The sequence below is a fragment of the Alosa pseudoharengus genome, unplaced genomic scaffold (assembly GCF_046254945.1).
Source record: "Alosa pseudoharengus isolate Yale_2024_CS ecotype anadromous, Long Island Sound unplaced genomic scaffold, YU_APseudo_1.1 YU_APseudo_1.1_scf_16, whole genome shotgun sequence".
Lineage (NCBI taxonomy): Eukaryota > Metazoa > Chordata > Actinopteri > Clupeiformes > Clupeidae > Alosa > Alosa pseudoharengus.
The window spans coordinates 37,095,671-37,108,514 of NW_027468630.1; the positions used below are offsets into that span (position 1 = coordinate 37,095,671).

At 40.1% G+C, this 12,844-nt stretch overlaps 1 protein-coding gene across 1 annotated transcript in view; it reads left to right on the forward strand.

Annotated features, from left to right (window-relative positions):
- The window catches only part of LOC143125302 (transient receptor potential cation channel subfamily M member 1-like), a 186,616-nt gene that overhangs the window by 73,837 nt on the left and 99,935 nt on the right, over positions 1–12,844 (forward strand). The window contains exons 13-17 of the mRNA XM_076286642.1: positions 398–448; positions 2,073–2,213; positions 9,603–9,632; positions 9,750–10,039; positions 10,542–10,770. Coding sequence (XP_076142757.1) covers positions 398–448; positions 2,073–2,213; positions 9,603–9,632; positions 9,750–10,039; positions 10,542–10,770 — 741 coding nt within the window. The remainder of the gene's footprint in view (positions 1–397; positions 449–2,072; positions 2,214–9,602; positions 9,633–9,749; positions 10,040–10,541; positions 10,771–12,844) is intronic.

Genomic DNA, 12,844 nt, shown 5'->3' on the forward strand with positions numbered 1-12,844 from the left:
GTTCTTCAGAATCAGCTTTATTGGCCAGGTTTGCGTAAACAAACAAGGAATTTGACTCTGGTTAGAGTACCGAGGCAGCCATCTGCGGCACCATAATGATATTTCTCTTATGGTCTTGGAAGCGTTGGTGCCCTTTTTTGTGCCATACGGTGTTGTATTTTCTTTCCAAATAATTAAATCTATGTGTTATTAGTCTACAAACCATTTATCCAGTACCATCTATCAAAGTGCTTTTTGGCAAACTTTTAGTGCTTTACTGCAGTTCAGAAGACACACCACATGAACAGCACACTCAAAATGTCCAAGCTAAGTACCGGTAGCTCTTACCACATGTCGATAAATAGGTAGGTTGGTAGATAGATGGCTTTATTGATGCTTCATCTGTTTCATTTTTTAGAGACTCGGGCCTACAAACACCTTGCATTTTGTGGTCAGAGATGTGAAAAAGGTAATTATACTTGTTTTCAATTGTTTTCATGCATGCTAGACAGTGAAACATTTGTGAGTATGATCACAAATGATGTAGCTAAAGTGGTTGTGAACTGTTCTGAACTCCTCATTTCCACAATGTAAATGTAATGCTCAACACAACCATTGTGATTAGATGGCAGTTGCTGCCCTGTCTCTTTCAGTTACATTAATTGATTAATTGATTGATACTTTGAAAAGAAATCAAACAAAAGGCAATTTCTCACACATTCTTACAAAGTTATCAAAGATAAATACAATTGGCTGTACTGACAAAGTGTGGCCAGTCTGCATTCTAAATCTTAAGACAGTAATACATAATCAAACTCACAGTTCCGATCATACACTACATGTAAAAGACAGTAATAGTGAACATAACATTCAATGGGATGAAAATAAAACAATTTGTCCACCTGCCACTGTGGCTGGTAGATTCCGAAATCTACCAGCCACTCAACTTTTTTACTAGCCACTAAATATACGGTATTAAATGTTTATATTATGACCAAAATGATCACACTTATCAATATTATTGCAAAGTGTTTTTCTCTAAACCTACAGTACCACCAATGTTGGACAGAAGTCATAGTTGGCTTGTCCTCCAAGCACAGTAGCAACAAAACTTTAGGTCAATAGAACAGCATTCATACACCATATTGTCATAAACTGTCGCTCATTTAAGATGCAATCCATTGGTATGAGTTCTGGAGCTATCCAACGTGATCTAGGGCTGCAGCTATCGATTCTTTTTGGAATCAAGTATTGTAGCGATTATTTCATTGATTAATCAAGTAATTGGATAAAGAAATATTTTTCATCATTAAATGCAATTTATTAATATGCACAACAAATGTCATGATGTAAACTAGTCACTTCAAAGTAAATTAATATTTCTGTTTTATGTAGATTTGTGCATGTGCAGCATTTACCACTACTACCAAATAACCTCCCTTACAAAAAATAACTGCAGTTTTTTCAAAGTATAGTGCAGTTATATGACAATACAGTGCAGTACTTTAGTATTTTCATGTCCAAAATACTGCATACCTGCAGTAAAGTACAGTATACTATGCAGTACAATGCAGTTTTTTTGTGTCCAAAATACTGTATTTCCTGCATAAGAACTGCAAATATTTGTGTGTGTGTGTGTATGTTTGTGTGTGCACACGAGACAGAGAGAGATGGAGAGAGAGATGAGCCATAGGCAATGTGTGATTTGAATTAACCATGATCTATAGAGATTAATCACAGATCCTAGATTATTGGAGCATTATTATCCTTGAAATTTCCTTGTTAATCTTCCTCTATGGATGGAATTTCACCAAATTTGATGTGTGTTCAAAGAATGTGGTAGTGATGGAGAGGGAAGTGATAGCATATTGTAACGCTCTTGTCTTTATTTCTTCATGATTATGACACTACGGAGAGGCCAATATGCATAACATTTTCTTATTTCTTTCTTGGTTAACTCTGAATGAAAAAAAAACAATGTAATCTTTTAAAGTAGTAAATTGTCCTAAACAATTGAAATATCCTGCAAATAGATTTCTGTTTTCCTTAATGTTGGATTAAATGTTCAGTCATACGTCTATTAATTTTTACAGGGAAACCTCCCTCCAGATTATCAAATTACTCTCATTGACATTGGATTGGTCCTGGAGTTCCTGATGGGAGGAGCATATCGTTGTCACTATACCCGTAAAAGTTTCCGTACCCTCTACAACAATCTCTATGGCCTGAAACGGGTAAGTCTACTTAAACATTTCAATTGTTATATGCATCAGTCAGATGTGCCAGCTTCCAATGTGCACAGACCTGCTGACACAGGTTTAGGAAATGATATGGTATTAAAGATGCGTTCATGGGCACGGGAAAACCCTTTTCCCAGTGAAAACATCATCATTCACGTCACTTCATGTGGGAATAAGAGGTGGGCAACTGGGGCTAGATTTTGCTAACAGTTGCCCAGTTGAGGGCTCGTCGTCACTTTTGTCATCATGTTGTAGTTCGTTTGTAGTCCATGTGGCCTTTCACGTCCAACAGTTTTAATGTGAACTTGGGAATTTTCCATTTTTGTTACTTGAAAGCTGCATATCCTTCTTTCACAAGCATCTTACACCATATTCTTAAGCATATACAGTTGTTTATTTAAGATTAGTAAGCACATGTTTTAACCTTTGTTGTGACATCCATGTTGTTTACCCATTCCGACGGCAAAGCACATGAACACTTGCAGTTGGAAAAACAACCTAATCACGGGGGAGGTCCCTGATATTCCATATTACATTTTTATTCAGTTTGTTCATTTCAGTTTGCATGGGGAATCTAATCTTATTTTTTTTTTTAACAAAAAACAATCTTTTTGTGCACAATCTGTGTTACAATTTGTACTCAATTTATACCCACCCACCATTACGAATTCAGGGGTTTAAGTTCTGATTTCAGTGGACAATTCGGTTTTAACATTTCAATAGTAATCACCCACACCACCCTTATATATGAAGACTCCTTTTAAAGTTATTGCACACCTGAAATCTCTCCATGATCTGACAAATAAGGTAATGCACAGTCCTGCTCAGTCATGCATGCCACAAAATTGTCAGCGCTATTATAAGGCAGTAGCCTACGGAGGAGAAAAGGCCTGTGAGCTAAAGCAATTGTTTTTCAGTCCTTGAACAATCATGCAAGAACCATATCTGACGAACATAGAATAGCCACAGAACTTTTGCAAAGATATGCTTCCATTGGCTACACCAGACGAGCAAGTTTTTCCCCCTTTATATCTATGCGTGCGAGCAGCGTGTATGCGCTCCGCTTCCGTTGTAAGGTATCACCAATATCAATTTAATGTTACAGATGTATGGCTACATACATTCTTAAAATGGTTCTGGTCTAGACTAGCCTGGCCTTGCCTTCCTACGTACTTCCGCTCGATTTTCATCTCCCTCCACGACTCCGTCTGGTATTCCGGCCATTGGCCTCACTCGCATGAGCAATTCGACCCCGAGCCAATCAGCGAGCAGGAGGCGGGAGTTGTGAGAGACGACGTCGAGATTCTGCGCTGTGTTTGAATTGTAGTCCTCGAGGAGTTGGCAATGGCGGAAGTTAACGCTTCCAAATATTCAGGAATTGAAGTCCGAACAAAAGGAGTGTTTAACACATTTTATTTCGGGCAAAGATGTCGTGGCCCTTGGGAAAAGTTTGATTTGTATCGCGCAGTAGCCTCGATATTAAATTACAGCATGTGTGGCAGACCTGGTATGAACGAAGCGGCATGTTTTCAATGATCACATCTAGCTTTGACAATTGTGATGATATTGTAGCACCGAGGCTATTTGCCCCCGTGGTGGGCTTTCCCCTGTGTTCCCCTGTGTCTTCTGTTTTCCCGGCGTGTGCGCGCGAGTGTGTGTTTGTGTGTGCGCGCGAGTGTGTGTTTGTGTGTGCGCGCGAGAGTGTTTGTGTCTCCCTCTCCCTCCTGTGTCATAGAATGTGTCAATAGGCTTGTTCGTCTTCATGCAGATCTGTGCAGATCTGACTTGATGTGATGCATGCTGGGTTGAACACAATGCATACTGGGATGAACGCAATGCTTACTGGTTAGAAATCCTGTCCGACTTCTGTCAGCCGGGGAGGGACTTTCCACCGTGTCACCATGTCACATGACCTTAAAATATCACGGGAGTCTTAGCCTGCAGACAGATCTTGCAGTTGCCTTCCACGATCTGCACGAGCTGAAACACGCCCTCATGACGTCAGTTCAAAGACGTGATAGGGCCATAGAGTGTCCCAGTGACTTCCGTTTTACTTCCGCTACAAGGGACCTATCTTTCAAAAAAATATGAACGGGAGTTAATGGAGAGATAAAAATTATTTTTTGGTCCAGTTTGAATTGTGCCACGAATTTCACATATGATGTGAAATTTAAAAGATAATTTTTCACGTCAAGAAAGTACTGTTGTTCGATAGACTTCAAAAGTTATGTTGGTTTTGTGCGAATCCGCTCAGTGTACTACATCTCTCGTCTCTAACGATGTACGTCACCAACGTAATGAAACGATAAGATTAGCTGTTATGCTAGTTAACGGTTGCATCTTGCTGCCTGCTATGTCACTTAACAGTATCTAATGTACAGTCTATGAACGAATACAACTTACCTGATGTGTTTAATCCTCTAACTCATGGTATTTTCATCGGCAAGGAAAGCCCAATTAAGACCTGTTGCTGGTATGCTTGTACAATCTAGTGTGGCTGTGAATGAGCTAACGTTACTAGCGCGACTGATGGGTTTGTAGTTGTTGGAATTACGATCTTTCACAATGTTGTAATTCAATAGTTACGAAACAAACTGCAAATGTCTTTACATGAAAAATTGTCTTTGAAATTGACAAACATCATATGGGTAATTCAAGGCACAAGTCAACCAGGACCAGACAATTATTTATTTTTCGCCATAGACTGGCGTTCAACATTTTTTGAAAGATAGGTCCCATGGAGGCAAACGGAAGTGGCGTCACTGGGACACTCAATTTGGGAGGTATCTCCTCATGACGATTATGACGGGTGTCTCATGCTGCTTCCTTATGTTGGAATATGCGAAAATGAACCGAAATCGAAGGGATACCTTCTTATATGTGATTTCTGCAACAATGGTAGGCTAGCCTGCTGGAAACGTTTAGATATTCTGTTATTTTCTGCTGTTGGCTAAATAGACACACATATAGGGAAAACACTTGATATTGAATTTATGTGCTACAATGCAGGCCTGTTAACTGTATGACAACAGTGTTTTTTTTAAACTACATCATAAGAATTTATTTCGTCAGTCATCATGCTCATTTTAATGAGTAAGAATGAAAGTTCTGCTGTATTTATTGCAAACAAAATTCCGCGATATCTCGCGGATAAGGGGAGGGAATAGAATAGGGGGTTCTAAGACGTCTAGTAAGTTTAGTCAGAGTAGAAGTGGATTACGTTCGAGTGAGTTGTGTTGCGTTGTGTTGTTGGCCGATGAGTATGAATGACGAGTGATTGAGACCGTGATTGATCAGCGATCAGTTTGTTGTTTTGTAGTGGACACCTCCTGTTGCCTGTACATCTATAGGAAATAAATTACCGGAGTTTTGGAACGATATATCAGCCTCCCCTTTCTCCAAACTTCTCATCGGCGTTAGGCCTACAATATATTATCTTCAACCTTACTGTCGAATAGTAATCTGCTATTTGCTATTCTTCCACTAACTCTTAAATTTGTATCGCAAAGCCGGCATCGGTCATTTACATCCATGTTGTTCGCTCTGGTGGGGAATGGTTGTTGTATAGCCTACAGCGCACACCATTTCAGGTGAGTGTTGTAGTGTAGCTTACTTCACGATCGAGCTGGCGCATGACATAAGTCACGGCCAAACGTTAGCGATTGGGTGAAATCAGATCCAATCATTTCAAACTTCTACAGAGTCCACACATCAAGCTTGCAAACGTTATCGTCAATAGCCGAGATCCCAGACCCTTGTAGAAGCGAAGCGTACCAAGGGGATGGCCAATGGCCAGGCTAGGTCTAGACTTAAATATCTATTGAAAACTTCACAATGGAGCGTGTTTTTAGAGCGTGATCTGCTTTTTAGAAGGTGCGCTGGGGCCGCCTCATAGCCGTTCCGCGGGCTATCTGTGTTGGAGACCACTGGCCTAGGCTGTTTTGCATCCATTACAAACAAACATGCAATGTTAAAGTCTGGGATTGGGGAGAGCACTTAGTAGTCTAGGCTAACAAGCATTAAGCCGATCCTTTAGATGAAAAACTTTCTTTAATAATAAAATAAAAAAATAAACCACTAATGAAGTTTACTTTTGACCATCGAATGTATAGCCTATAACTCCATGATAAAAGGACGTGGCAGGAAAGTATTTGGCTGAGTTTTGTCCAAATGATGTCTATCTGTCGTTGTTGCACTCGAAGTAAACTGGAATGTTTAATTCGTCCTCTTTTTCAATCGTCCTGGTTGTAGCATACCCTTTCGAGTGGTCGTTCTCACTCCAAACTAGTTCTGATGGACGTGTCAAGATGAAATGTCAAGATTAAAGTCAATATATGTCAACTTTATTCTCAAAATGTCGAGTTTATATTACATTAGATTCAACTTTATTGTCATTTAGCAGAGTACAGGTACAAAGCCAATGAAATACAGTAAAAAACTGGAGAGATGTCCAGCCTCGCGTTGTGCATGCATCGCCATTTGGATCCACTTTAATGTTGATTAAAGTCGACATGATATTTCAACTTTATTCTCGAAATGTCGAGTTTAATCTTATCGTTGCACTAAATGTCTTTAGTAATAGAGTTGTGGGGGGTGAAGGTGCATAGAGGCCATGTTGGTGGTGGAGTGCATTGCCTATTATTTTCTCTGTAACAATTGTACCTGCTGTCTCCAAGTCTTTCTGGAGCTTTTTCCAAGTGGTCCTCAGCTCTTGGGCTAGGCTACTCTTCTGACTCCCTGGTCAGAAATCTTGCGAGTAGCTCCCGTGCATGGCTGGTTGATGAAGGAGTGAGGTTTCCTCCACTTGTGTAAAATGTGCTCACTGGAAGATTCTGAAGTATATTTGTATCCAGTTCCATTGATTGTCAAACAGTAAGGTTGATTTTACCCATCATGTTTCAAGTGTGAAACCTTTTTATAGCCCATCAGTACTAACCCAGCTCATATTAATTTGCACAGATAGGAGGTATAATTACTCTCTAACTACAGATGTCAGCTGTTCTTTGCCTTTGCGTACTGCTTTATCTTAGTGTGTTCTATACTTTTCTCCTGTCTCATTTCACTTCATTACACTTTACTTATGGACTTTAAAGGTGCTCTAAGTGATGTCACACGGTTTCTAAGCTAAAATATTTTTGTCACATACAGCAAACATCTCCTTACAATCGGCTAACTGTCTGAAACGTGGCCTCTGTAGACAGCCCAGGCTCCATGAACCATGAAATATAACAAAATTGTCCAGCCAATCACCGACGAGATGCGCATTCAGGACAGTCAATTGCACGGGAGGGAGGGATGAGCTAGCTCTCTGTTTTGTTTGAACATCAACATGAGTGACGTTACAAAACATCGCTTAAAGCACCTTTTAATGTTTGTGAATTCTTTATATAACTAGATGTACCGCAGAGCGGTACAAAATATGACCACCGCCCAGTCCAGCACATTTTTTCCACAAAAATAAGTCACGCTTGTCAAATTGTGTTAATTTCCTACTTTGTTCCATTTTTTTGTGTTTGTAATTGAGTGTGTGCAGAGTGTGTGGTTGCTTTTGTGTATATGTGTTGTGTGTGTGTGTTTTTGTGTGTGCGTGTGCTTGTGTATGTAGATGTGTTTGTATGTGTGGGTGTATGTGTGTGAGGGTGTATGTGTGTGTGTGTGCATGTGTAGTGTATGTGTGTGTTTACATGTCTTTGTGTGTGTGTGTGTTTTTATGTGTGTGTGTATGTGTCTTTATGTATGTGTACATAAATAAAGTAAATCAGGGAACCACCTACTCTTTGCGATAAGTGCCATGGGATCTTTAACAACCATGATGAGTCAAGACCTCAATTTAACATTCATGCAAAGGAAAAGAACTCCTGCAGTACAGTGTCCCTGTCACTGCAATAGGGCATTGAGATTGATATTTGTTTGGTGGCTTTTGGCCACAGGGAAGATTGCCACCTACTGGCCAGCCACCAACACCACTTCCAGCAGGAACCTACTCTTCCAAGGAGGCAAACATACGCAATAAATTGGTCATCCTAGGCCCCTAGGTCAAGACATTCACAGAAAACTCTGTTAGTGTACAGTCACTAAATGTACACATAAATAAATTTATTGTAACACCTAATTTTTTGCTTTTTAATTTTTAACTAGGTGGCGCTATACATGAAATGAGTGGTTATGGGATGGGTTGACAAGGCCTCTTAAGACAAACATACAAATAAAGGTGGTCCTCTTAGGCCCTACGGTTCTCAAGATATTCACAGAAAACTATGTCCGGCCACTTATAGGCCAGTTGATGTACAGTAACATAAATTAATTTATTGTATGGCCCCCCATGAACAAAATTCCACGAAACTTGGCATGCATTCAGAGGGTGTCATAATGATCCTACACTTCCAATTTCGTGCAGTTTACAGTTACCTGCGATTACAATACCTCATTTTTGATGAGGTGGCGCTATACATGAAATGAATGGTTATGGAATGGGTTTACATGGCCCCTTAAGATCAACATACAAAAAAATGGTAGTCCTCCTAAACGCTATGGTTCTTGAGATATTCACAGAAAACTGTCCGCCCTACCCTCCTTTCGGATGGTTCCATGCTATCCTTGTGGGGCTACATGCCCATCAAGTTTCAGTGTCCCGGGAATCCTTCGCTGCGTGGCGGTCATAATAATATCAAAGTCAAAGTCAAAGTCAAAGTCAGCTTTATTGTCAATTTCTTTACATGTTCCAGACATACAAAGAGATCGAAATTACGTTTCTCACTATCCCACGGTGGAGACAAGACATATTTTACCAATTTTAAGTCCACAGACAAACATAACATTCAAGTAAACAAAAAAGTAAGTAAATAAGTAAATAAGAGGGCACATATAATGAAAAAATAAGAGCAGCAAAATTTGGTTGAAATTGTGCATAGACAGTCAATAAAATAAAATACTAGTGCAAAGTCAGGCCAATAAGAGGCTGAGGTAGTTCTGTTTGACCTAAGTAAGAAATAAAGTGGCATAGTGGTGCAAGTTATGTAAGAGCAGCAGAAGTGTTGTGTTTTCAGGACAACAGCAACAAGTTGCAAAGTGTACAAGTGTGCAAGTGGAGTGGTGCAGGCGGCCATTGTGGGTCCAATGTCCAGGATGTTATGTAGCTGAGGGTGGAGGGGGGAGAGGAGGGAGAGAGTTCAGCATCCTAACAGCTTGGTGTATGAATATTATTTGTGGATTAGGAGTTTAATACTAATGTCTGGTGAAAATTTAATTTAAATAGCTTCAATATGTACTGAACAACATGTTGATGTGTTCATTACTTATTTCCCCCACTGTAAATCAAATAAGATTAGCATTAAATCTGTTTACATTTTTTATGGTTTTACATTGATTTTTTTTTGTTTACAGCCAAAAGCATTGAAACTTCTTGGGATGGAGGTAACGAATATACACAGATAAACTACCATATATTCTTCATTTATGTAGCCATAGAACTTCATGTACCTCAACATACTGTTTAATGTATTTGAATGAATTATGTAAAAACTGCTGCAGGACGACGACCCACATCCAAAAGGGAAGAAGAAAGGGAAGAAGAGAGAGGAGGAAGTTGACATTGATGTAGATGACCCAGAGGTCAGCCGTTTTCAGTATCCCTTCCATGAACTTTTGGTGTGGGCTGTGCTAATGAAGCGCCAGAGGATGGCACTGTTCCTGTGGCAGCGTGGTGAGGAGGCCATGGCTAAGGCTCTGGTGGCCTGTAAGCTGTACAAAGCCATGGCACACGAGTCTTCTCAGAGTGAACTGGTTGATGACATCTCACAGGACCTGGAAAACAACTCCAAGTGTGTGCATGTACATGTTTAAGACCAATGAAATTAAGAATGCATGCATATGTGCTATGTCTACTCTCACATACAGTATTGTACCTACAGGTAAACATTATGTACATCTAAAGTGTAAGATTGGCAAAAATTACCCCAGTGTCTTTTTCTGCATGAAAACACATCAAATAATCCATGAAGACAGTATTTTTTGATGATCAACCACATACACAATAGCCCCAAATCGCAAACAGTGGATTAGCTATGGGCGGTGAGACAAACGCTTCCCAAATAGCATTTTTTAACCATTAATATTATTCAAAACAGCACCAACAGATGACTGTTAAGAAGACTTACCAACTGTCCCCCTACCAGCTCCTCTTGTATTCAAACCTTCTGTCCTACTGTATGAAAAATCAATAAAAAGTTATGCAGATCAGTGAAAAGTAAACAAAAGCTATAGCATTCCTAACTGATGTTGTCATTTGCTTTTTGCCAAACTTCTCTCCCCTTCATCTCTTAGGGAATTTGGCCAGCTTGCATATGAGCTGTTGGACCAGTCCTACAAGCACGATGAGCAGGTGGCTATGAAACTGTTAACATATGAGTTGAAGAACTGGAGCAACTCCACTTGTCTGAAGCTGGCGGTGGCTGCCAAACACAGAGACTTCATTGCCCACACCTGCAGCCAGATGCTTCTTACTGACATGTGGATGGGTTGCTTTCGGATGGGGAAGGTTAATGGCCTGAAGGTGAACGAGCACAATGTCTACTTTTCCACATGCATGACATGAATATAAACATTCGTCCACTGTTCAGTATATGCATAATTAAATTTCAACCATTGACAATTCAGTCATAATCAATAATGCATAAAAGATGACTCCATATCCTCTTACATGTATAAATAATTCAGTATAAAAGATGACAAAATATTGTAATTGTATTGTTGTGTTCACATATTAGATGGGGAAAAATACAGAGATTTATGGATATCTACTTTTGTTATCCTGTAAATCAGAATATACTGTCAATAGCCTTAAAAAACTATTTTCGGCATGGTTTTAGGAATAAAATGTCATATAAATCAAGCTAGGAATAATATATCAACAACCCCCCTGTAAAAGTCTTGTAAATATAGCTAGGTATAAGACTGAAAAGTCTGGTGTATGTATGTCACGATCCAAGGATGGAAAGACGCAAGTGCGAGGCAACTTAGAAGTTTTAATCTTGAAACTGGCTTCACAAAGACACTTGAAACAACACCAGAGCAGTCTATCTCAGTGTAGCAACCAGTAGACTTTGCAATATGCAAGCCAAACTAAGGGGTTCAAATGCAACTGAAAATAAGTGGATACAGGTGCAGGTAAACAATACAGGTGCTGACAATCTAGTGAATACAGGTGCAGGCAAACTATACAGGTGCAGGAAAACAAGTGAACACAGGTGCAGTTCATGAGTGATCAGTAGGTGGGCGATGCTGAACGTCGAAATGTCATTGGGCTTGACGAATGGGGCAATGATTGCAGTCGTTACAATGTAAGTGCTTCTGAAGTGGAGATTTCGTTCTCAGAGTGGGAGAGGAAACTCATTTTGAGAAAACAGCCTTGAAACACAGCCAAGGAGATTCTGTTCTCAGCCTAGACTCGCCTTTGCACAGCGTTATGCAGGAAAAACAGAGCTTTCCAACTTTCCAACATGATGTATACGGTCGCGGTAGTGCATCAAACATCAGAATGCCAATTTTTGGTGAATTTTGGAGAAACAGGCGTGAGTAGACAAAATGTAATGAAATAAACATGTAAATCAGACTTTTTTGTCGTAGTGTGAAAGAATACATGCAAACTACAAGGTAGCAAACTAGCCCGAAATCTTGAAATTAGATTCGATTCGATTAGATTCAACTTTATTGTCATTGTGCAGAGTACAAGTACAAAGACAACGAAATGCAGTTTGCGTCTAACCAGAAATGCAGAAAAGGGCAATACAAAGAATAGACAGGTGGTGCATAGACAGGACAAGATATAAAGTGCAGTGTAGGCAGTAGTATACAGTTGGTTTACAGAAGGTGGTTTACTTAAGCAATAAGCCCCGAGAGGCCATTACACTGATTCTACAACAGCTAAGGGGCGTTGTTGGGCACGACGCGCTTGCGGAGGCCCTGAGTATGCATCCGCACTGCACAGGCCCTTAGTATGCATCCGGGGATACCATCAGGACCAGCAGCCTTATGTGCATTAATCTGAGTACCCAGAAGTTTGCATCATGCTGAACGAACTTCTGGGCCAAAACCTTCACAACCGGAAAACAGCTACTTTCAGAGACGCCCACTGATCTCACTTCCGTTGTGTTCATGGGTTCAAAAGTCCATACTGAAACCAATGCGAAATAGCTGCCGATACAAAGGTAATTGAAGCATGTTTAGAGTCGATTTTTGAAGAAATTGAAGTTTGTAACAACAGTTGCTTTAAACCTCTGCAGAATTATGTCTCATTTGCCAAAGCAAAGGCTAACCAGAGATGGCTACAAAGGCAAACTAAACACCATCGTTTTGGTTGTTAGTTCGCTGTCGGCGGTATTTTCATGAAACACCCAGTACATGTGCATACTCACAAGGTCTGCCACCTCTCCGCGATTGGCTATTGAAAAAAGCTTTGTTCGAAATCAGAGATATCCCCCCGCCCGCCCTATAGAGCATCACAGTCCCGCCTCTCTTCCGAGAGAGCTTAGTTTCCGGAAGTAAATTTCCCATTAATTTCTCCCATTGACGTTTTGGAAAAATCCGTATCTAAAGAGTTTTAGAGCATGTCTTAGGCTAATCAGCTA